This window comes from Dunckerocampus dactyliophorus, chromosome 8, assembly GCF_027744805.1.
Source record: "Dunckerocampus dactyliophorus isolate RoL2022-P2 chromosome 8, RoL_Ddac_1.1, whole genome shotgun sequence".
Taxonomy (NCBI): domain Eukaryota; kingdom Metazoa; phylum Chordata; class Actinopteri; order Syngnathiformes; family Syngnathidae; genus Dunckerocampus; species Dunckerocampus dactyliophorus.
In genome coordinates, this window is record NC_072826.1 from 2,370,739 (window position 1) to 2,396,377 (window position 25,639).

Sequence of the window (25,639 nt, forward strand, 5' to 3'; positions counted from 1 at the left end):
GTACTTTGAGTACATCCTATTGAGATAAATGACATACACTAAGAGTACTGTAATACTATGCTGGTGACACCTCCTGTGGACCTGAATAAAATATAGAAAGTGTGATTGGTTACTTGAGATATGCCTGCACATTGACAAGGTGCCCTTAAGCAAAGCAGCCCACAAGACTGTTCAGGAACACAACATACTTCCACTTTCCCTCCCTTTGTTAGTTTTCATTGAGCATCTTAACAGTTTACATGAAGACACCAACATCCCGAAATGGTTTTAACGCACTGCCTTTTACATTTTAGAAAAATATATACAGTTTGACTGCCGAGATTGTTATTGTACAAATACGATCGTTTTATTGCACAAATACGATCGTTTTATTGCTGTAAACTTCATTTTACAGAATTCCGACAGAAAAGGAAGCTCCTGAATGCAGCATATTTCCCTCTTCCCCCAGCGGCGGCGTCAGTCATTGACGTCATGTGGATTTTAACTCAGCAGTAATACATCCACAAGCAGACAAATGGGCGCTAAATCTGAAATAAACGTCAATAAAATGTGAAATCGCACGAAAAAATTGGTGAAAGAAGGTTCGATCATATTTGATCTTGTCTGAAATCATCTTAACGAACTCGTTGGCTTGATATAGCATGAAATGCTACAATGTAGATCGGAGACATGCTACGTGTTAGCAAGCTAGCCAGCCAGCTAGCATTAGTAGAAGCAAGGCACTTCGGACTTTTGATGCTGTCCAGCAAATATGTCGTCGCTATGGATTGTATCAGTGCGGTGTTTTGAGACAGTGCAATACCACTGAAATACCGTCTTTGTTCTGCTGCCTTTATTGTCTTAGATAGCGCTACACAGCTAATGCTGGTCGGTTCTTTCGAAGTGATCACCCTGAAAGCAGGCAATGACCTGCTAGGATGCGTTTAGCTGTTGTTAGCCGGCGGGGTTAGCATGTCTTCAAGTAGTTGGCTCATTCTCATGACATAGCAGTCTGTTTCCTCGGCGTCCGTGCACACATTTGATCCTTTTGGCTAACGTTACGTTTCAGGACAATGGCGCCCCGCTTACAGTTGGAGAAAGCGGCTTGGCGTTGGGTGGAAAGTGTAACACCAGAAGAAATCAGCCAGGAGCACATCGAGCTAGCATACCGCATCAGTCTTCCGGCCTGCAAGAGAGGAACCTGCAGGTACTAACATTTTGTTTGCGATCAAATAATATCAAAATAAATTTAAGTACATTCCTAAAGTCTCAAAAAGACACGGACGTGTTCGTGGACCTCATTAGCTTGTTTTAGTTTCTTGGCGGTAGAAATTCGCCGTCTCTTTAATCGTCGTATTGGAATCGATCTATAATTCGACATTTCATCAAATGACATCAATAAACATCACTTTAGCCAAAAGAATGTACAACTATCAGCTACTGTTGACATGTTACGCAGTTACGTCTTTTATATGTCTTATAAACTTGTGAGCGTGTTTTAGGCACAGCATTGTCAGTGTCATAGATGTACCCTGCACGCGTGTTCTTTATGAATGGTTTATGTTGTGTAAAAATGTGTTGCAGAACGCTCATGCTCATGCTGTGACTTTACAGGAGGAACTGCAAAGGGAATCCCAACTGCCTTGTTGGTATTGGTGAACAGGCGTGGCTTGGAGAGATTGATGAAAATGCTTTCCACAATATTGATGATCCAAATTCAGAGCGGAGGGATAAGGTACTTCTTTCAGTGACTTTGCTCTGTTTACCAATCCATTAGCCCCCTAGCCTATCCATCCTGGATATAGGGCTGATTAGATGTGCTCCATATTGGCTTTCTTTGATATCTGATATACCAGTATTGTCCAGTATTTTGATACTTACATCAACCGATACCTATATAGGCAGCAGGTCTTCCCCAGAGATGTCCATTTAAGGCCGGGGGCACATTGTAAAAATACAATTACGCGAGAAAATATTTAAAACAAAATGAAAAGGGTGAGTTGAAATATTAAAGACTACTAGGCCTGTCATGATAACAAATTTTGATGGTCGATAATTGTGCTACAAATTATCGTCGATAATCAATATTATCAACAACATTTTTTGAGACAATATTTTCATTGTCATGAGGTATAATTCACATCTGAACCACGAGATGGTACTCAAGTATAGTGTACCTGTGTGAGCCACATTAGCTTGACAAAGAAGTTGCTTATACGTATGTTGTTTAAAATGTGTTCCATATAACCGTATTGAATCGTTGCCTTTCTTTTGCAATGTAGCAAGCGACACAGTCTGTGAGCGCGCACCACTTTGCACTGTTCTGTAAACACCTTAATAAGTGTTGACTGTCGGAATGAAGGCTCCGCTGCCGGAGGCACCTCCATCTGTATTTTTTTTTCCCCCCCAGTTGAGAAAACTGCCCGTGTCGGTCATTTGTGTTCGTGCGCTCACCTTGTTCATTCTGTTTGAAACAGAAATATTCTCACGGCTGTGGCATTTGCCTGAGAAACCATCGCTTCTGTGCCTTCATTCATGTTAGCATATGGCGTCCCACGAGGCTAACCGCTAACCCTCTGTAGCCACTCACTCGTAGCCCCGCCTCCACAAAGAGGCTGAATGAGATGAGGGCTCACTCTCTCCATTCATTCCACTATAGAACCAATGCACACAGACAGATGCGGAGTGAACCCTCTTGTCATCCAGCCTGTGTGGCACAGAGAGACGAGCAGATGTCAATTTATCGAGGGCGTCATGATTATCGATCCTGTGTTGTTTTTTTAAATCGTTCAATTAATCGATTTATTGATTATTGTGACAGGCCTAAAGACTACAATATGTAACTTAAGTCGTAAAATGAGAAACAAAGAATAAAGTTGCAGTTTGAGGAAAATTAGGTTTGGTAAAAGTTTGAATTTCATGATAATGAAGTCAAAATATGAGAAAGAAGAAAAATGAGAAGAAAGGTAAGGAAATATTTGTAAAAATAAAACGAGTAAACGAGAAAAGTGTAATGTGGATAAAGGACAAAAACTTTATACAAAAATACTTAGTTATTAAGGGTGTCACAAGATCTCGCGAAAAAAAATGTCTTGTGGGCACGAGTCCTGGGATGATGATAGATTAATTCATTAATCACATAATAAATAAAAATTTACTTGATAATTTTTGCCAGCCTCCTTATATTGCCATGTGCATGCGCGCCTCTGAACAGGCAGGAAGAGAGGGTTCACTCTGTGCATTGTTTTCAGCACCTTGGCGTGTTTGTTCCATAGAGCAACGGCATGAACGGAGTGAGCCCTTTGTCAGCCTTCAGTCAGACTTCGCTACAGCACGTCCATCCTGCAGCGGCGACACAGCAGTAATCATTGCACGTTAATATGGATAAAAGCAAACATGCAAACGACATTTCTTGAACACTAAATAAATTTTATGATTGTGCAAAACAATGTTGTTTTCACTTGAGTTAGATTTTTGTGCTCAAAATCTGCCTTAACTGCTACCTCAAAGTTATGGCACAAATGTAACTCCATCGATAGAGGCCACATGATCACAACAACAGCGTGCGCTAACGTGTAGCAAGGAATAGGAGTGATGTCGGCCGTGTGGCAGCTGAGTGCAAAACTTGTCATGCGCAAGGTTCCCGTGGTGGCACAGAAACAGGGGAAGTTTAATATACGACCAACCTCATTGCGCATTTGAAGCAGCATCACACGGGAAGCTCCCACGGGATGGCAAAAATTTATTGGCTTTAACAGAAAAGATGACGGTGGTGAGTAAAGTCGGGTTTAAACGCCTCATCGGGCACCTCAAATCTCGATATATCCTGCCCAGCTGCCACTACATAGTGGATAAAACTATACCCTAAGTGAGGAAAAGGCTTCTTGAGACGTCATCTGTACTTCTGTGTAGAAGGTGTCGGACGTTTCGCTCCTCATCCGAAGAGCTTCGTCAGCAAACTAATAAGTGCTGGTAGCTTAGGCCTTAAATACAGTAAGAGTGGGCGGAATTGGTGTGCCAACACCCTCCTCCTATTGGTTCGTTACACTAAGCCTGGGCGGAGCAGTGGTATAATCCTATCCTGTTATTCACACCTACGATAAAAGGGAAGTGTCGCTCCCTGAATTGGGTATGAACGACTCTGATACTGGCTTGTTAGCATCTATTGTTCTGGCTCGGCCCTGCCTTCACCTCATTTGCAAGACTAAGAGCTGTGGGTTTTGGTCTCAGTAACCTGCTGAACACAGGGTCCAAATTAAACCTCAAAGAAGCCTTTTCCTCGATGGACAACTCCTGTACGACTGAGAGCCTACACAGACGTATACCCTAAGTGGATAAAGAAGGAAATGGATCCGTTTTTTTCATACCTACTCTTGCTTATTATTGTAGTATCGCTTAATCAAACCTTTTTTAACATACCACCCCTACAAAATTAGTAACAAAAAAGTGTATGTGATCGGTGTAGGCTGACATTCAAGGCTGCAATATCTGTATTGTATTGTATTGTATTGTATTGGAAAAAGTTCATTTAAACAACGCCGGCAACCTACAACTCCTAATGATGTTGCTGTTTCTGTCTCTCCCCAGAACACATTTGTTGGTTTGACCAATCTGGGTGCAACCTGTTACGTCAACACTTTCTTGCAAGTATGGTTCCACAACCTTGAGTTGCGAAGGAGCCTCTATCAGTGCTACAATTCCCGAGCACAGGAGCATAAGACAGAGTCGGGTATAACTAATAGCTTCATGTCCTTGATGTGCTTTTAAATGTATGCTGAATGTTTGTAGTACTTCCATGCAGTCTGACAATTAGGGCTGTAAAATGTAAATCCTCATTTTCTTGCTCAGAATTAGATAGTGAAGATCTGGGATTATTATTATTATTTTTTACATCGGGGTGTCCTAACCTTTTTCACTGGGGCCCACACACTGAAAAAATGAAAGGATACAAGGGCCACTTTGATATTTTGTAAGATATGTTAAGAAGTTCTTGATATTTCAAGAAATAACTGCATCTCGGCTTAGTGATATACAGTAGGTGAATAAGCGTACTTTAAGTATGAACTTTGCTTGTTGCTCCTTTTCCCCCCATTTTTGATGGGTTTTTTTTGTTGCAATTTTGTAATTTCAACTTTCTTCTTAAATCTTCATATTTTTTTGTAATATTATGACTTTATTCCCATAATACAGCTTTTTATTTCTCCAACCTAGTTTTCCAAAAATTACAACTTAATGTTTTGTTTGTTTCTCATAACATTACAACTAAAAAAAAAAAACAAATAAAAGTTTTTTTCTGTTAATATTTTGGCTTTATTCTCATAAAAATTACAGCTGTTTTTTTCCATTTCTGCTGTTGTTGTTTTTTTTTTATTTTCCAAATATTTCAACTTTCTTCTCGTGTTTTCCCCATAATATTTTGACTTTATTCTTGTAACAATACAACTTTTTACACAACCTAATTTTTGAAAAAGTACAACTTGATTTGTTTAGTTTGTTCTCATAATATTAAGACTTCAAAAAAGACTTCTTTCTTTAACATTTCAACTTTATGCTACTAAAATGTTGTTTTTCTTCGTATTACGACGTTATAAAATAAACTTTATAAAACTTTTTTTACTAATATTTGGACTTTATTCTTGTAAAATTACGACAGATTTTTTAAATTTGTGCTGTTTTTTTGTTTTGTTTTTTTGTTAAATCATATTTTTAGGTCACACTTTGGACACCCTTGTTTTACACATGCACACGCACACACCATGTTCCAGGGCAATGTGCTTTCATTTGACTCCTCATCGTTCTGCTTTAAAGAAACTTCAAATGGTCTTTCTGCTGGTTTTCATGTGTAATAGAAAGACAAAATAATCCATCAAGTAAAAAAAACGGCATGCTCGCTCGCTCGCGCCCGTCAAAAGAAAAGTCGATTAATTCATGCGATCGCTTCTCCTGCCTCGCCGAGCCGTGGCACGCAAGGGGACGGCATGTCGGGGGTCAGGGTTCTTCCCCAGGATGGTGGTCCAATTTGGTCAAATTTTGTAAATACTTTCCCGATGAAAATAATGGAAATGGAATGAATCTCCTCTTGAGTCAAAGTGTTGGCATTGCAAAACCTTTATTACCGTAAAGCACCGTGTATAAACCGCACCCGTGTATTAACCGCACCCCCATTTTCAGGCATTTTCATGCCGGGGGAAAAAAAATGTTTAGTTCATAAATGCTTGCCAACTCTTTCATATCAAATCAACATGCGTAGAGGTAATAAGCAATTTCAAAAAGAAGAAATCTGAACTTCGGCATCAAGATCTTTAATATTATGGCTAAGCACAGATTAATAATAATAATCATAATAATAAATCAAAATAAAGAAATTAGCAATTTTCAGAGATGTTTTGATATCTTATCTTTCACTGCTTCTCTTTTTCTCTATTATTTCATTGCATTGCTTCAGTGTGAATTTGAATAAACTCCAACGTTGTATTGTATTTGACATTGGAAGCTTAGGTTAGCTTCAGTGTATATAGAGATCGTTTCACTGTGTAAAAATACAGACAGCCGTCAATTAAGTTAGTTGCATACACTAGCATTTTCAGCAACTGTACAGCAGAGGGCGCTAAAGTCAAAGGAACTGTCTGACCCATAGACGACTATTCTAAAATGGATTTCTCGTCAATTTCTGCATCTGGTCACAGACCTGTCATCGTTTATAAACTGCACCCCGATTTTTTGCTTCTTACCAGTGGAAAAAAAGTGTAGTTTATACACGGTGCTTTACGGTACCTTTACGTACTGTCTTACAAGTTAAAAAATAATTTAACCGTTGATAATAATAAGCCTTGTTTTTATTGACGTACCCATACTGCACTGAGCAGCCTGGACAGAGACACGTTTGCCTGATTGTTGGGTTAATCCTGGTCGGTTTCCAAATTGTACGAAATGTAAGGTGGATGTTCACGCTGCACACGCTGCAGAAGTCGTATGTTCTCGGTTTTCCTGTAAACATGCAATCCTCTGACAGATATGTTGTCCATTTCAGATTATGAGCCTCAGTCCATATGTGAGCATCTGCAATATCTGTTTGCACTACTGCAGAATAGCAACAGAAAATACATCGACCCTTCAGGGCTGGTCAAAGCTCTGGGCCTGGACACGGGGCAGCAGCAAGTAAACCCCACACTTTCTTTGACGATCACTTCAATTGTATAATTCCCATGCACTGAAACGGCGGATTTCTCTCATAGGACGCCCAGGAGTTTTCAAAGCTTTTCTTGTCCCTTTTGGAGGACACACTGTCCAAGCAGAAGAACTCCACCCTTCAAAATGTCATTCAGCAGCAATTCTGCGGACAGTTCTCCTACGTAACTGTGTAAGGAAAGAAATGTCACTATTTTATTCATGTTGTGCAAGGCTCTTCTTGTTTTGCCAGATTGAATTATTTATATCAACATAGAAACCATTTTGCAGTGACTGTTTATGTGTTGTTGTTTATATAAGATGTAACCAGTGTGGGCGGTCATCTGCGTTGCCGTCCAGATTCTACGAACTGGAACTGAACATCCAGGGCCACAAGAACCTTGCAGAGTGTGTCACAGAGTTTCTGAAGGTGGGTTACTGTCAGGTTAATACCATAGGATGACTCAATGCAACAACGTCATTGCCTAACTGCACGTACAGTGGCGCCTTGGTTAGCATCATTAATCCGTTCCAGAAGGTCTGACTCAAACCAAAACTCTAACCAAGGCAAGTTTACCCAAAGAAAATAATGTAAATCCAATTAATCCATTCCAGACACCCAAAAGTTTTAACACAACACATTTTAAAGACAATAATTGTAGTTTTACATGCAGAAAATGATGAGAAAATGATTACAGATGACAAACGGACAACTGAACATTTAACATCACTTTTGCAAAGTTTGTAAATCACAATATGGGGGAACTACGACACTTGGCGGAGGTCTACGTTCTCTGGGTGCTTTTCTAGTTTTTAACATTTTTTAACCGGCCTCCGCCTGTCTTAAAGTTGTCAACAAACTCACTCGTTGGAGGCGTTTTGCTTGTTAGATCGGTACGCAGTGGCGTCTCCTCTGAAACTGTGTCTCCAGCTATCTCCCACTAGACGTTGAGCCACACCAGCAACAACTTAGATGGTTTGTGGCCTCTGTTTTGTTAACGCTGTTACTCCTTTTGCAACATTAGCTCACTTGATTAAGTTGTTATTCTTCAGGACGGTACCAGTTGTTGATGAGGGCCATCTTCGAACCTTGCAATGGCTTCTGTCTTGAATTCAATAGTAGTCTTCACCCTCTTTGATTGTTTATCGTCCTTGGACTCACAGTTGCTTATTTAGAGTTCATCGCACAAAAACGGTAGTCATCAACGGCGAGGGTCCATTGTTTGGCCACTTGTTTCTGGATGCCTTACGTGTATGTGCCTTCCAGTGTCGCGACATTTTGTCTAGGGCGCGTGATCCAAGATGGCCGCATAAACAAACCAAACACAAATACAACAGTTTGTTACGCGCCCCGTATTGCACGCTAACCAAGCGGGAAAATGCAAACCAAGGCAAAATTTTAGCATACATTGTTAAACAAAAAACGCGCTAACCGGGGCAACGTTAACCAAGGTACCACTGTAATTGTAATGGACACAATTGGTGTGAGGAATAACGTGAGCGACAAAAAGTGAGTAAAACATGGAAAGAACAACAAATATGTTTACAACTACCGTACAAATTTTCTTCTGTCGCGTCTTTTTGTATTTAGTTTTTTTTAAGGTCACAAACAAAGCTGAGCAGCTTGTGAGTGGTTTCAGATAGGGGAGCGTCCCGCAGTAGAGTCCGAGATATGTGCTTTTGTATCATCAGTTTGCTAGAAGGCCCACACATTTTTACTCGTTTATGTCTTTGTTTCATTGATGATGGTTTTTGTTAAAATTTCTCACTTTTTTGGCGGTTCTTCAACGCCCCACAGTTATGTGCTATGAGACAGTGAACAGGTAGGATTTGCATGCTATTTGTAAGGGTGGAGTCGTTTCAATGCCAACTGTTTTTTTGTCTGCTTTGTAGGAGGAGAAGCTGGATGAAGACAACCGTTATTTCTGTGAGAGCTGTGAGAGTAAACAGAGTGCTACCCGTAGGATCAGACTGCACAGTCTCCCTCCTACGCTCAACCTGCAGCTCATGCGCTTTGTCTTTGATAGGTTTGTCACAGTTTGTCACTCCACCATGTAAATCTCACATTTTACTGTATAAATATTAGAAACAGCTCAACCTAACGCAGTCTACGTACAGACGTGCCTATAATTGTTGGTGCAGTGGTCGCCGAAGTAAGTTGAAACTGTCAAAAGTAATCATACAAAAATGCATAATGACAACCCACAAAGCTTCTGGATGACAAATATGGAGCTTTTTGTCAAGTCACATTAGCTTGATGTTTAGAAAGCATACAGAGAAAGAGCACCATACCTACTGTGGAACATGGAGGGGACTCATGTATGTTCTTCGCTGCATCCAACACAGGGTGTCTTCAATTAGTTGCAGGAGTGTCACTGAGAAGAAGTGCTTGATTGCAGGAATTGCTTCAAAAGGTTGTTTAACAAAACATTAGGTTAAGGGTACAATCATTGTCAACAAGGCCGGTTTCATTAGCTCTCTTTAACCACAATTCAAAAGTAATGTCTGATTCCCATTTGTTCATTTTTAGTAATTTTTCCTGAATTGTGTGGGCATTTCCTTTGTCCTAAGGGTACCCACAATTTTCACCAAAATGTCAAGTATTGAGGCATGCTGTTAGCTACCTGCTTAGTGACAACTTGTTTGATGTCATCTCTAGACAAACCGGCCATAAGAAGAAACTCAACACCTACATCAGTTTCCCTGAACAACTGGACATGGCACCTTTTTTTGAAGTGAAAAAAGGTATTACTGTACCAGTGTAAATGCACACTTTTTGTATGCGCTTCTGTATCTTATGCAGATGGTCCTCCTGTTTACGACATTCTACGACGTTTTATGGTTACGAACGCACTCCCATTAATTAATAAAAAGCATCATTTTTGTCTGCAAACAAGACACTCGCTCGAGAACTTGTTGCAGCACACAGGTCGGAAGAATACAGTGTGTGCCTGCAGCTACACCGAGGAAGGATAACATGGCTTATTTAACTTATTGCATTTAATTATGTCTCACAAGCGGCAGTGCGCCAAAGAAAAGGAAAGCCATCACCATAGAAGTGAAACTGCACATCATAAAAAGCTCAGAGCTGCTGACAAAATCACATCATTCCGCCAAGGGGGAAAAAAGGAGCCAAGCACCATAACCAGCCCCCGGCACATCCCGTCATGTTGCCAAGGAAAAAAGGAGCCAAGCTTATGAATTTCACATCTTCTCGTGCATGTGGCGTGAATGTTTTCATTCTGGCTGGGTCTGCTTGATTCTTGCTTAGTGTGATAGGGGCTCACTAAACTCGACTTACGTCAGTGTCAAGGAACGCAACTCGTTCGTTACCCGAGGATCACCTGTACGTGTTTATAAAGAGGCTACATACCGCTGTTAAATACCAGGTTTTTATTTTAAAAATGAGACAAATAAATATTTCTAAAAATATTTCTGTAATCTGTGAAAAATAATAAACTGCATTTAAGTAAAAATGTGATCATAATTACAGTATCTTATGTTCAGTACTACTTAGTACATGCAGTTGGAGTTTTTTTTCCCTCCTGGTATTTTAACAGGATTGTGTAGACTTTATGACAATGACTGTTTTACATCTAAAGCACTGCATCTTCACTGATGCTACGCAGTATATGACTCCCCATCGTACTTTTTCATAAAAAACATTCTGTATTTCTGTGTTTTGGGGCTGGCTGGTTTTGTAGATCAGAAGTGTGTGTATGAGCTGAGCGCAGTGCTGATCCACCGTGGCATCAGCGCCTACTCTGGACATTACATCGCACATGTGAAGGATGCTCGCACCAGCGACTGGTATAAATTCAATGATGAGGAAATTGAAAGGATGGAAGGCAAGAAGCTGCAGTTGGGTACAGAAGAAGATATTGGTGAGTGACGTTATATGGGAACTGCACAGTAAAACCCTGTCAGTCATCTTGTGTAGTGTCACCATTTTCATATGTCCTCTCTCTTTTTTTTTTTTTTCTCTCCTCCCTTCAGCTGAAACAGTGAAGTCTCAGATACGAAAGCCCAAGTGCAGTAAAGGCTTTCACTGCTCTAGAAATGCCTACATGTTAGTGTATAAGATCCAGCAAGAGGAAACATCAGATCCCTCAAGGACCATAGTTCAAGTGCCTGGTGGGTGAGACTCTTTATTTGGAATGTTTATGTACAGTATAATGTGTGTCTTTCATGACCCAACACCAGCCTTGGTTACAATGGTGTAACTTGCAGCGTTGTATATTAGTGCTTACTCATCTGAGGTTTGTTTTAACTCTGTGCTGACTCCCAAGACTTCCTTCAGAGGTTGGTGGACCAAGACAACCATAAATTTGAAGAGTGGTGCAGTGAAATGTCAGACATGAGGAAACAGAGTGTGGATAAGGGCAAAGCCAAGCATGAAGAAGTGAAGGAGCTGTACGAGCTATTACCTGCTAGAGACGGTCAGTAAAGACATTCCATTACATAAGAGACCAAAGACTGGTTTATGTTTGTGCCTCCAAACCCTCCAGTAAAGCCTGACATGCACCTCCATACAAATCTAACCTCACATCTTTGCTTTTATTACATGATTTCCTGTGTGTGTATACGACTCTTTTAGAGGGCTGGGCAGGTTATCAGACTCCTCCCCCAATTTGAGATCAACATCTGCAATAAAAATGACTTTTGTAACTCATGACGGGTCCTACTGGGCTGAAACCTTGGAGTGCTTATCGAGTAATCCAGGAAGTATTTTGTGAATCACATCTGTTCACTTCTTGTCGCTTCTTTTGTTCCATTCTCCAAATGATGGAAATTTAAGTTTTGAAAAATTAAAACAAGTTTGCAGGAAAATGGCACTTTCTGGGGGAATTTTGCCCATCATACACAATCTTTGTGTGAGACATGAACACATGTCTTTGTCTTTTCTGTGTGTTATAAAGATATAAAAACAGCTACAAAGAGGCAGACGTTCTTTTTTGGAATTACAGATTCCATGTTTGTGTTATTTATTTCTTAGGGCAACAAAAGGAGACGTGTAGTTGGGCTGTGCTAATTGTTGAGTCACATGAGGTCTTTTAAGCTGAAGCCGCTATATGACGAAAAACCATATTGCAGCTTGGTGACATGTTTTCCTGTGTCTTCGACCACAGGGCAGCCTTATGAATTTATACCCCTGGATTGGTTAAAGAAGTGGCTGGATGACTCCACCGCCACAAAGGAAATTGACAACACACACTTCCTGTGCTCTCATGGCAAACTGCATCCCGACAAGGTGGGGGATGTCAAGAGGGTTTCTCAGCGAGCTGGTCAAGTCCTGTACGAACGCTATGGCGGAGGGCCAAAGCTGGATGGTAAGGACCGTTTCCCCTTTATAGCTGTGGGGGGCGGGGGCATGCCCTGGCAGTGACCGACGGCATGCTCACTCACTCCCAAGGACATTTGTGTGTGTGTAATTAAGGTGTGCCATGAGGACATTTGGAAATCCATGACCATATAAAGACAGAAAAGTAAAGATATATACACATTTTTCAAATGAATACATTTTGGAATCCCTATGAAGGGAACGGACGTCTGCTGCCTTAGCTTCACATTGCTATCGGAGTTCAGGACTATTTCGGCACTCTTCTTGATCATGATCATCATGTAAAAACTGAGTGAATGCTGTGCTTCCCAAACAAACAAAAAAATGAGCGCTAAGAAGAAATGGAATGACAAGAAGGATCAGATCATTTCACAAATGATGTTCAGAATGGATGAGCTGGTGCAAAGAACACGAATGAATAATGTGATTGTGACCGGGCTCCACATTATACCCAGGTCTTATGCCAGGGCAGTTAGAGGAGGAGAACAAGACGAAATGGAACTGGACAAATATTATTAAAGATGTCATCAACTGGACTACAAGTCAAAAGAAAGACGGCACACAAACACTGAAGGAATAAAGTCATGAAGATTCGATAATCATACACCACAATAGTGCCAGATAACAATGGTGCTCACACTTGGGGGACAATAACGCCTGTGTTTGGTGTTATTTTCATGGGACACTATGTCCGTACTGCTGCACAAGCTGAACAGTGACTACTCTGAGACACATTTCTAGGGTCCTATGATTTCGTGGAAGAGGACATGTGAATGAAATGCTGTCATTGTGACGAGAAGGAACATTTGTGTTGGGTATTTCCCCGGCGGACCGCTCAGTCGTGGCGGAATCTCATCACAAACACGAACCCGCCTCCCTCCTGTTGATATGGAGGCCTAAAACACCGGCAAATGTTGGTGGAAAAACTCCTTATGGCGCGAGAATGGAAGCTAACTGGTTAGCTTAGTTTAGCAGAGCACACTCGTGCAGCTGTGTGTGTGCGACTTAGGCTCTACGAGTGTTTACACTGTGTTGTCTTTTACCGCTTGTTAATGTAGGCGAGCGTTTCACGGAAATACTGTATGACGAGACAAGAAGCACGTTTATTCTTGCTCGTCTTAACCGTCAATAGACATGCTCACCACACACAATACACTTCCGGCCTTCAAAAGAAGAGCACCACATCCTGTCGAATTGTGCAAACAAATAAGGGCGTCATCAAAAATATTTTACATGACAGTTGTAATTGTTAGCCACAAGCACGGGCATTACAATCTGTTGAGGACATTGTAGAAATGTGTGCAGTGGCGGACATCCCATTAGAAAAGTTAGCCACACTACATCCCTTTCTGAAATACAGTGTTTTTTACATTGCAGACTCGCTGTTTCACTGATTTTTTTTTTTTTAGTGCAACTTTACAGTTTTATTTTTTTTTTTTTGTTTGTTTTTTTACAGCGTATGAATGCTGCTAGAGGCCGAGCCTGGCCCTTTAAGGAGAATTGCGTTGTGGGAAGTTGAGTGTTTTTTTAGATCTGTTCTTAGCAAAAGGTGGCGTCTCCCTCTTTTCCCTCTCTCTTCTGTCTGCACCGCCCATTGTCCTCAGCGTCATGATTGGCTGTAGACCACTGTCAATCAGTGTTCTTCGTGCCACCCTGCTATGTCATGCTAGCAAACAGCTTCTTCCCGACAAAACCCACAATGTCGACGAAACGCTCTGTACGCAAAAGGCGGAGGAAGCCAACCATCGCACCAAAAGTTGGACCTCTAGACGTGCTGAAGGAAGGTAGACGTTGCGGCTGTAGGGCGCCATTATGGAATAAATTAACCTTCGGTTCATGGAGGACGGCGAGGAGAAGGAAAATACGACAACAGGAGCAATATATTTGAACAAGGATTCAAAAACGCTTCAGCGGAACGGAACGGCACCAGGATGAAGAGGCACTGTCAGGATTGAAATACGCATGAGTCACTTAATCATTTCTTGTGTCCCACCTAGTAGGTTGATCATTAAAATTCTAACGAGGTTTATAAACAAGAGGGAAATGTGAGAAAATGTTAATGCCTGTCTGAGAAGAGTAGAAAGTGTATGGTGAGGGTTTTTACACCCTTAAAACATATATAATAATAAGTTAGCTACTTTGGCTATACTGTACTGGGCATTGCATCAATAAATGTAAGAATTTTGAGCATTTAATTAACAGACATTATTTCATTCACTAACCCACAAAGCACAAGCCTTATACAAGGTTAAAAAAAAAACAAAAAAACTTATCTAATAAAAATAAATAAAACAGTGTAATTTGGGGGAAAAAAGCTTTTGTGAGTTACTATAAACTTCTGAGAAAAGCAAGTAAACACACTTTACTAATAACTTCTCCAAACCACAGGCTCTGCTCTGTGCCGAGAGTGTGTGGGGCAGCGATGCAGAGTGCTGCGTCTAAAGAATCGACTTAATGAGGACTACAAAGAAGTCTCCAATCTCGTCAAACGCACAAGGTAAACATATGAGTTAGTATTTCAAATGCTAGTTTTCAGTGTCTTAACGTTTTATTTATGTTTCATTCCCATGGTATAGTATGGGATATAATCACTTGATCCCCTGAAGACATGAACAGTGCATTACCAATTACCCACGATAAACGAGGGATTACCGTATATCGGCCTGCATCTAAAATCTCCAATATTGGCACTCTAACACAAACTGTCGACTCCAGACTCAGGTGATCACAACAGCAGCATGTGCTAACGTGTTAAACATTGAGTAGGAGTGATGCTGGCGGTGTGTATTTTTCGTTAAAATCCGAAAAAGACGTTGCAGCTGAGTGCAACACTTGTCATGCACAAGTTTCCCGTGGTGCAACAGAACCGGGGAAGTTTAGTACGACCACACCCTCACGGGATGACAAGAAGTCATTATTAGCTGTAACAGAAAAGATGACCAGCCCCTGTTGGTGGTGAGTAAAGTTGGGGTTGAAACGCTTAATTGAGACCCTCGAACCTCGCTATATTATGCCCGGCTGCCACTACGTTGGTGATAAGACTATACCCCACATGCACAAAGAAGTAAATGGGAGAGTTTTCCTCATACCTACTGTTGCTGGTTATTGTTTTCCATCCATCCATCCATTTTCTATACCGCTTCTCCTCATTAGGGTCGCGGGGGTATGCTGGAGCCTATCCCAGCTGACTTCAGGCGACAGGCGGGGTACACCCTGGACTGAGTTATTTTCTGTTTGAGTAATATCACTTATTAATCTTTTTTCAAACATTCTACACTACAAAATTAGTAATAAAAAATATGTATGATTCGTGCTGATGTCGGAATCGGACGATATTTAAGGCTGCAGTATTGGTATCGAACTGGAAGTGAAAAAGTTCTAACAGGACAGCCCTAGTATCTGAAAAGAGGAGCGGCCCAAAATGCGCACAAACCAGGCGACCAACTAAAAGAAACAGATCAAATACTTATTTCAGCTCAATTCATTAAAAATAAACCTACCATTTAAAAACGACGGTGTGTGTGTGTGTGTCTGTGTGTGTGTGTGTGTCAGTGTTGAAGGTTACTGGGTGGGCAAAGCCTCCTTGCGTAGTTGGAGGCAGTTGGCTTTGGAGCAGCTGGAGGAAGATGAACATGAAGGCAAACCCAGCAATGATCAGAGCAATGGGAATGGTGCTCACGCCAACAGCAGCAAAGGTAGGAAGAGTGGAAAGCGTTGCCCGTGTATTCAACACAGCTTACTTGTGTCAGCATGAAGTGGGCAATTGTTTAATTGCAGATTGCAGCCCTGAGCTCTCAGAGAGCAACGAGGAGTCAATGAAGATGTTAAACGAGGACATCGTCTGCAGCCACGGTACGTCACACTTGTCGCATGTATTCTGATGTAATTATGTCAGAACAGTCGACACACACTGAAAGGTTACGTCACATACAAGCATATTCAACCTCCCAATTTACATTGTCTACTTTGCCTTCATGAATGGGAATGGTTGTTCCTGCTTCAGGAGGTCTGAGTATCATGGAGACTGAACGGAAGCTGGTTTCTTCTGAAGCTTGGACCAAGCTGAGAGCATACTTCCCCAAAGCCCTAGAATTTACCCAAGACCAAAATCCCTGTCAGCAGTGCTTGGTGAGTCCTGGAAGCTTTTTATCCATTTCCTTGTGGTATGAGCATAAACCAGCTGGCAGCCCGTATTGACATAAAAGAGTATTTAATGTAGTTAAATGAATCTTTAAACGATTACCGTCATTTCTGGTTGAGTTACTTTCCACGGTGGTCCTGTTAATGATATACATTACCTTTTAATGACTAAAGTATCAATATTTTAATTTGAGAATCAATATTAGCGCCTGAAGCTCTCGTATCGGAGGTTTCGCTATTTCAATATCATTCCGCACATCAGCGCTCATCATGGAGAATGCGTGGAAAGGTGCACGTGATGCACGGCTTTCAGATTGAAGGCGACAGTCTAGCGGCTTTAGCTCAGGTCTGCTGGTGGAGCGGTGTTGGGAGGTTCACTGTCTCCGGCGGGTTTCAGGGGGACTGGACTGCTGCGTGCAGAGGACAGCACGGGGTCGGGGGCTGATTTGCTTCCGGCGGGGGTGATGCTCGTAGCAACAACAAAAGAAGGAGAGAGACTGGTTGCGTGTGTGGCCAGAGGATTGTGGGGCTGTTCAGTTGTAACACTTGAAGAGGACGACTTTAGTGGTTTTAGTTCCCAGGAGGAAGAGAAGGACAGCGATGAATGACTGTTCTGGTAGGCTACTGTTTAACTAGTCGAACTACACACACTGTTTGGCAAAAAGCATTTATCCCATGTTACGACGTGGACACTTGTGGCTTCTAGATCGGTGTGACCTATATATGTACAAATCATTTTCACTTTAAATTTAGTGGGTCTGCTCTATAGTCCGGAAATGACGGTAGATTAAATGTTCCTGCGACTAAAAGATTAGTTACATTCTCGGTAGAATCAAACCGCGTGTGTGTTAAATCTGTTGTGATGAAGGAGACATGCCGTCCTTGTGTATGTAGACTTTGGAGCAGGAAGAAAAGGACAATGAAGCCGTGAGTAAGATGATGGCTTTGGACCAGAAGAACCAGCTACTCAACCTCTTCCACGAGAAGAACCGGCCAACCCTCACCAAGTGGCCGCAGGTAGCAACAACATGAAGCACTCAACTCTCAGCGTGCTTGACTTTTGAGACTTAAATAAATCATGTCTTCTTTGTCTCACCAGGACACAGATATACTCTACATTGTCCCTCTGTTTTTTGTGGATGAGTGGAGAAAATTCATTAGGTACATTTTTAGCGGTAAACTAAACACATTAAAATGTACGTTTACTGTGTGTCGGAAAGTGTAATCATTGTCGATCCATTTGTGTGTGTGATGTCATAGGAGACCCACGAAATCCTCCCCAGTGTCCAATGTGGGCAACAGCTTGTTGGTTTGTCCACATGGAGGCTTCATGTTCACCTACGACTCGCTGATCAACGGAGATGCACAACAGTGAGTTCAAATAAACAATGTGTGCACTTGCCTTCATGTAAACAGGCACAACAGTGAAAGTCGCATCAGTTAAAAAAATGCGTCATATTTGTTCTGTTAGGGAAATAAAACAAGTCGCACTAGGCTGTAGGTCACATCAGAGCGAGTGTCATGGTGCCGCCACTAACCACATTCAATTCACAAGACAAGAAGAAGCCGAGAGGGGGGACAATGTTTACACCAACTAGGAGACAAACTAAAGCTAGAAAAGCTGAAATATGTCATTTCTGTAAGTAAATGGATCGGAATGTTCTCGAAAAAGACACTTTCAATACGTGACATGATGCCTGGATGCATCCCAGTGTGTAGAAACGTACCACACAGCTGTATTTTAACACCAAAACTTCATTTTTCTATTCACAAATGAATCAGAATTGACTGAAAATCATACGTGCATATTTAGTTAGTCCGTGGCTGACACAGCAGCTACAGTCTCCAAGCTGCATATAATTAGTGTGCTAATTGAGCATCACCGCCATCTAAACTACCACATTTCTCAATCCACACAGGTATCATATAATTCTCGTTGCACATTACTTACAGACACATAGCCTCCAAGGTAGAAGCATATCAGGAAGTGCAGTAATCCCTCGCCACTTCGCACTTCCAATTTTGTGTCTTCACTTTATCACAGGTTTTCAAAAATGTATTAACAGTTTTGTGGTTGAATACGGCCTATTATTAGTAAAATGCATATTTAACCCTCTACGGTCCCTTTAATTTCCCACCCTTTTGGGTCCCTAGAGGACAAAAGCAAAAAAAAAAAACATAAAAAACATAACAGATTAGTATTTTTTATTTTTTCTTTTGCTTAGATGTCGCCATCAACTTGAGTTGTCGTAAAAAATGCCAAACATGTAAAAAAAAAATATTTTAAACCTCTAAATGCCCATTTGATTCAAGGATGTCACTGTTTTGGCTTAGAAAAATCCAAAAAGAGTTATTTTCCATAAAATAAATGTTAGGGGGGTGGAGCTCCATGTCAAAGATTAGGCTTAACTATACAGTACATAAGATTAGTAGTCAAATGGTTTTGAGGCTTTATTTTTTATTTTTTGGCAGAGTCAGATTCCATTTCCCACCCTTTCGGGTCCCTTGGGGACAAAAAAGACCACTCACAAAAAATGCTATAAAACACAACAGATGAATAATGCTCTGAATGTTGGCTTATCCTGCACAGCATCGCTCTGCTGTGGCCCAGTGAATGGGAGGTGATCAGCAAACTCTTCATGGTGGACCAGCCCATCTCCATCCACTGCTTGAAACAGACCACACCGAATGGTCCCACCACCAAATACACCACCCAGCCTGGTGAGAGTGCACGCATGGGGTGGATCCTACTCAAGCGTAGTTTGGAGCACGAGGCATCAATTATCTGCGTTTCCATCATTTTAAATGCCATCAACATGGGAAGTGTTTCTAAAATAGAAATCCAGCCTGATAAGTCAGTGCTGCCAAATAGCAACATACCGAGCAACAGCTTAGCGGAGCTGTAGTAGGTTCCCTTTCATGATGACCTTGTGTGTAAAGTGTCAGAGTTTTGTGAATTGGTGCTATTAACTGTGACTAAAATGGGTCTGACTTGTGCGTGTTCATTCAGAGCTGTGCTGGGAGTGCAGAGAAGGTTTCCTTTTCCAGCAGCAAAAAGACCTGAGAGAGTACACCCAAGCCACTATTTACATCCGCAAGATCGTTGAAGACAAAAGGGTATGACACACCCACACGTCACTTCATGGGTCTTGACCTTAAAAACCAGCAGCATGTTGACATCCTGATTGACGCCTGATGTAAACGTCACGCTCTCGTACAGATGATCAAGGAGGCAGCTCCGGAGCTGAACGCCAGCAGCTCCGAGGCGGAGGAGGAGAAGGAAGAACATTCCAAGGTAGAAGGAGGGAAAGACCCAGACTTTAGCCAGGTAAACTCTGCATGAAAGTGGAGCTTCAACAAAATGATCACTGTGGGAGGAAATGGAAGCATGATCAATTTGCTCGACAGCAGAACACGGCTTACACACTCACCTAGCACAATCAGAGTTGCACAGCACTTAAGATATGACTCATGGAAAATTACTATAGTATACTATAGTATAGATGCATTGGTCTCACTCACAACAGCCTGACTCTCCTGATTCGCTAAGGGAGAACCCGCATTGTCTTCCGTGTCCCGATTGGCTAAGGATCTGTAGACCATCAATCAACCTCCTCCATGCCATGTATCCTGTACAGGACAGGATGCTTTCAGCTTGCCTCATTTGCATCGTTGTGGCTTATGACTGCTGTATGTTTGCACGTTTTCTCCCCGACAAAACCCACAATGTGGACCAAACGCTCTGCACGACAAAGGCACCATTACGGAATAATTACGGAATAAATGAATCTTCTGTTCGTACCATAAAGGAGGAGGAAAATAGCATACGGACGACAGCAGCAACGCATTTCAACAAGGATGCAAAAAGGGCTTTAACTGACCACGGAGAGGCCGCGTCTGCAGATGCCGGTGCGGAGGCAACCATGAACAAATTTAAAGCCATCATCGCAGAAGGGGGACATAAGCCTGAACACGTTTTTAATGTGGATGAGACGGGCTTATTTTGGAAACACTACATCGCTGATTCAGCCCATGGACCCAGGCGTGATCCGCGCTTCCAAGGCTCTCTAAATGCACGTATTTTCTCATGTCTGGGAAAAGTGTATAAAGTGTGTGGTGAGGGCTTTTAGAGCCTAAAAGCATATCTAATAAATGAAAAAGCATATCCTGTAAACGAAACAATCTATAATGAACAAAGAAACATGTATAAAAAAAAAAATCAACTTCTACTACACGGATTTCACTTAACACTTGTATTTTTTGGAACCTAACCCCCGTGTTAAACGAGGGAGCACTGTATACTGTGTCAGGGGTGCACACACTTTTTCAGCATGCCAGTTCCAAGTCCCAATGATCTACCTCTTACTATTATTATGTATGTCAAATCTAACGGTAACGTTTTCAAACTACTATTCTAAATATTATGCTGCCGATACCGATCATCCATGAGTGAAATCGACCGATACCGATCACACAGATTAAGTGTACATTTTTTTATTTACTTTTTTAGATTTCACTCTAGAGGGGGTGCAGCACCTGCTAGACTGTATGTTCCCTGTGTACTTTCATTCTGGGCTCTTCCTGGTTGAAGCTAAGAGTCCAGTGCTGCAGCCCAATACATTGCTCTTACTTTGCATACTATTTGCAGACCCTTTAACCTTTTTGTGTGATCATTGGCTAATTCTCCAATAGCAAGGCTGAAGAAAGGAAATCAGCCATTACAAACGATGCCATTGTGTTTTTCCAGCCACAAGATGGGGCAAAGCGGCTCAAGCTGAGCGACAGCACCTTCACGGCAGGAGCTGCTTCTCCGGGAAGCAACACAGCTAAACTGGGTGGAACCAGGAGAAGCACGCGGCACAGGAAGCTTCGAGGCGAGAAAGCCCTCATCGTCTCTGCAAATCAAACCCTGAAGGAGCTGAAAATCCAGGTAATCGCCCACAAACTGAACTTGTTCAGATCGACTTGGCACGAAGCGACGAACGCGGTGCGGTGTAAGTTCATGTTCAAGAAGAGATGCCAAAGTGACGACTGGTCTGGACGTCCTGCTGTAGATTATGCACGCCTTCTCTGTGGCGCCGTTTGACCAGAATCTCTCCATTGATGGCAAATGTCTGACGGACGACTCGGCCACATTGGGCAGTTTGGGTGTCATCCCAGAGAGCATCATCTGTCTAAAGGTAGGCCACACGTGTGCTGTGCAGTGGAACCTCGTACGGCCAACACCCTAGTCAGTTGGCCCGCGTATTGTCCTGGTATGCAGTTCAACTGTTAGACCGCAGTACCTAACGGGACCAGCAGATGTACTCATAACCTCCGTGACGACTGGATAGTGGATGGATGGTAGTCCTTTTACAGTTGGGGCTATCAGGGAATCCTTTAAACATCTTTATTGTGTGTGTAGTTTATTTGTTTGTAGAATGCACACAGAACAATGAACAACTCTGTTTCTGTCTCCTTTTCTCCTTTCTTCCTCCTAATAAGCATTGATGATAGAGCGTTCGAGCAAACTATGTACTTCTGAGTTTCTGTGTGCTTTTTTTTTTTTTTTTTAACGGCTGCAAAGTTGCCAGAACTTTGACGAAGAAGACGAGAAAGCCGATTCACTTCAAGGCGGAACTCAAGGCGGCACAGTGCGAATGTAGCGTCTGTTCCAGTAGGATTGTAACGTAAAGGTTGCGTAGTTGACACATGTTGCGGAGGGAACGATCTAAGAAAGACGCACTCTTTAAAATGACGTTTGTAACGGACTAGAGTGAACCAGCGTCTGCGTGGCTCTTCCGTGTCCTCCCCTCAGCCCTCCAGCCGTCACCGTGTTCACTGACAGGTCTCCAATAAAGGGAAAAGTGCCGTTAAATGTTCATTTATCCGTTTCATTCATCACGTATGTGGATTTCACGTTGTTTTCTGCATGCAAAAGTACAGTTATTCTCTATAAAATGTGTTTTGTGTTCATATTTTTGGGTGTCTGGAGTGGATTCATTTGGTTTACGTTACAGTTTATTGCCGTTAACTGCTTCCAGACCCGTTCGTGATAAGTGAATTTGTGCGATGTAGGATTCCTTATTTATAAATGAAATATTTTTGTAGGTAGAACATAGAAGACCAGTTTCCAACCTACTAAATACGGGTTTTTAACATTAGAGCCCTCTAGACATTAAAATAACAACCCTATAGTCACCTTTACACTTGACTTTTTTACTCGTAAAAGGCCGTATTCAACCACCAAACGGCGATGATTTGTTAACATGTTTCGAAACCGTGATAGAGTGAAGCCGCAAAATTCAAAGCGCGAAGTGCGAACTGAGGTCTCCGCTATAGTGTGTGTGTGTGTGTGTGTGTTTAGTGTATTACACACGCCGTCACCTCTTACTGCCTTCTTGGGATTCAAAAGTCCATTATGCTGAAACGCAAACACGTGACGCTGCTGTGTTCTCACAGGCCGATGAGCCGATGGCCGACTTTGCTGCTATGGATGACGTCTATCAAGGTGAGTGCTATCAGGATTACCTCCACTAATATACCACAATGGATTGATTTGTTGTTGCTAACGCTACCGCATGATTTACAGTGGGGATGCCTGAGGAGGGGTTTAAAGGTAAGCGCTAATTTTCTCTATTTTTTCCCCACCAATTTAATGATGATTTTATGGTCGTGCTTTGTTTTTGTTGCAGGCACTGGGCTTCTTGGCCACTGAGAAGGTGTGCGTTATAGCAGTTTGACTCGGACAAATGCTTGGATTTTTCAAGTGTCTTTCTATAAATAAGTGCTTTAATTTTCTTTCAAATATTTTCAGTAGCCATTTTTGAAACCCTGCTGGTTTTTGTGGACGTACAGTACGACTAGCTGGTCTTTAACGTCACAAGGTCTCAGTCATTCTGGACTCCTGTCCCACTTGTGTTTGACTACAGGTTCAGACAGCCGAGTCCTCTGGAACTTGCCTTTAGTTTTACTGTTACTTTTGGAAAGTTGTGTATGTCTTTTGGTATTTAAATTATGGAAGAAGAATGAAAGGGCAATGTTCTTTGTTCCCACATGTGGAAACGTGTATTGTCTGTAGATTTTTCAGGTGTGTAAAGTGAATGCACATGTAAAAATTACATTTTTTTTTTTTTGCTCTACAGCAAATGAATATCAATAATCCTCCATTTGGAATCTAAAGACGGACAGTATGTAAAGTAGTTGTTTCCTAAAGAACTGTTAGGAACCTGGAAACGTTTGAAACTGAATGCAAGCGGTGATGCGTGCTGTTCTTTTCACTGTTATTTCTTATTGACAATAAAGTTATTTTTCAAATCATGGTCTACTTGTAGAAATGCCACAGTTTTCATTCCACAAATGGTGAAGGTCTGTGACCCCGTAACGTACACTGCAGGTCACCATGTAACACATGTACATAGTTTGACAACAATTAAATCGATTTAATTCCGTAATTGAGAAACTGTGTGTCATCACTTCCCTCTCTGTCTGCACCGCCCATTGTTTTCTGCGTCATGATAGGCTGTAGACCGTTGTCAGTCTGCTTTGTGCCATCGCTAACTTGCTTGCTGGCTAGCTTGTAAATGAATCTTTGGTTCGTCTGCAGCGCTGCAGCGATATGTTTTAACAAGGAAACAAAAACGCTACAGTACAGGGGTACGGCGCCAGGACGAAAAGGCACGGTCTCAGGAGTGAAATATGCGTGAGTGACTTAATAATTTCTTGTGTTGATCATTAACGTTGATCTTTAAAATTCAAATGAAGGTTTGGACTTTTGAGTTTTTAAACAAAGACAAATGTGAGAAAATGTTATTGCCTTTCTGACAAAAGCATATAAAGTTTATGGTGAGGGGTTGTACAGCCTTAAAATATATGTAATAATTGGAAGAAAATAATTAACGGATTTCACTTATTGCAGGCTAATTTGGGAACCTATCCCCACGATAAACAAGGGAACACTGTAGTTATTTTTAATTTTTCATCACTTTTACATTTTCAATATTGAAAAAAAACATTTTATATTTTTGTACTTATTTAAATATATTATTTATTTTTTTTTAAAGATACTTAATCTTTCTTGTTAAATGTATTTGTTAATTTTGACAGAAAAGTTCTTACTTTTTGTTAAATCCAATAATTTTTTTATTTAATATTTTGAATAAAAATGAATCATTAACATTATTATATAAATATGCTCAAATTTGTGTTTGGCACCTTTGCTTCTTTCAGTGTAAGTTTGTTGGTAAAACAGTACAAAGCAAAAAATAATTAAATGTGTTTATAATATCATGAGGCGATTATACAATTATTATCAGAGTTACAGGTGTCCCTCTGGAGGGTCACCGTAACTATGATGTGGCTCACGGTGAAGACGAGTTTGACGTCTCCGGCCTACCTCTAATGCGTACATCAGCCGCCATGTTGGGAAGGTACTTGCAGTAGGCCGGTGGTGACAAAATGCAGTACATTACGGTATTTTGTGTGTGATTTGTCAATATACATTTGAACAAATTTTATATTGTCCACAGCTGCACTCTTGAGTAACTATTATTATTTAACTATGCTTTCCACAGATTATCATTGCATTTATGAGGTTATTACTACGTTGATGCCTTGCAGTGTATTTTCCCCGTTTGTTGAAATTCCCTGATCAGTTTAACACATATGCAACACAACAAAGAGTATCGGTGAGTTATTGTGCTGCGTTGTCTCTTAAATTGGTTGTGTTCTGTATTTGCAACCAAACTGGACATTGCCACGACGTGATAAAAAACATTGCGAAGCTTGTTAAACAACGCTGCCATCAGTGCTGTCAGGTACGACCGACAGCGTTTGTTCCGGTGGACTTGCCGTAGCATTTCCCCTACGGATGAACAGTTTCATTGGCGCGTTTGTTTGCCACACGGACTACTTACCTGACACGTAACAAATTTAATTCCCCTGTATTCTTTTTGAGAAGAATACGCCCCCTGAATGTAAATTATGTATACCGGAAATTTAATATCCATGTTTGGTTTCTAACCACAAGACAAG

The 25,639-nt window shown here is 41.5% G+C and overlaps 1 protein-coding gene across 2 annotated transcripts; it reads left to right on the plus strand.

The window, feature by feature from the left end:
- The first annotated feature begins 448 nt into the window (after positions 1-448).
- Positions 449-23,928, plus strand: usp48 (ubiquitin specific peptidase 48). 2 transcript variants are annotated; one of them, XM_054785880.1, is made up of 28 exons: positions 449-581; positions 1,049-1,186; positions 1,594-1,714; positions 4,567-4,708; positions 7,010-7,137; positions 7,215-7,339; positions 7,468-7,576; positions 9,040-9,173; positions 9,806-9,891; positions 10,851-11,030; positions 11,143-11,280; positions 11,436-11,585; positions 12,276-12,476; positions 14,876-14,984; positions 16,040-16,182; positions 16,265-16,339; positions 16,491-16,615; positions 17,522-17,644; positions 17,727-17,788; positions 17,888-17,998; positions 19,218-19,348; positions 19,638-19,744; positions 19,848-19,955; positions 21,375-21,557; positions 21,682-21,807; positions 23,069-23,117; positions 23,199-23,225; positions 23,302-23,928. In XM_054785880.1, exons 2-28 carry the CDS (start codon positions 1,053-1,055, stop codon positions 23,322-23,324), a joined length of 3,150 nt encoding a protein of 1,049 aa, XP_054641855.1. In that variant the 5' UTR covers positions 449-581; positions 1,049-1,052; the 3' UTR covers positions 23,325-23,928. The 2 variants fall into 2 exon arrangements, with proteins under 2 accessions (XP_054641855.1, XP_054641854.1); XM_054785879.1 differs by lacking the exon at positions 449-581 and having other exon boundaries at positions 680-1,186.
- Positions 23,929-25,639: the final 1,711 nt, after the last annotated feature.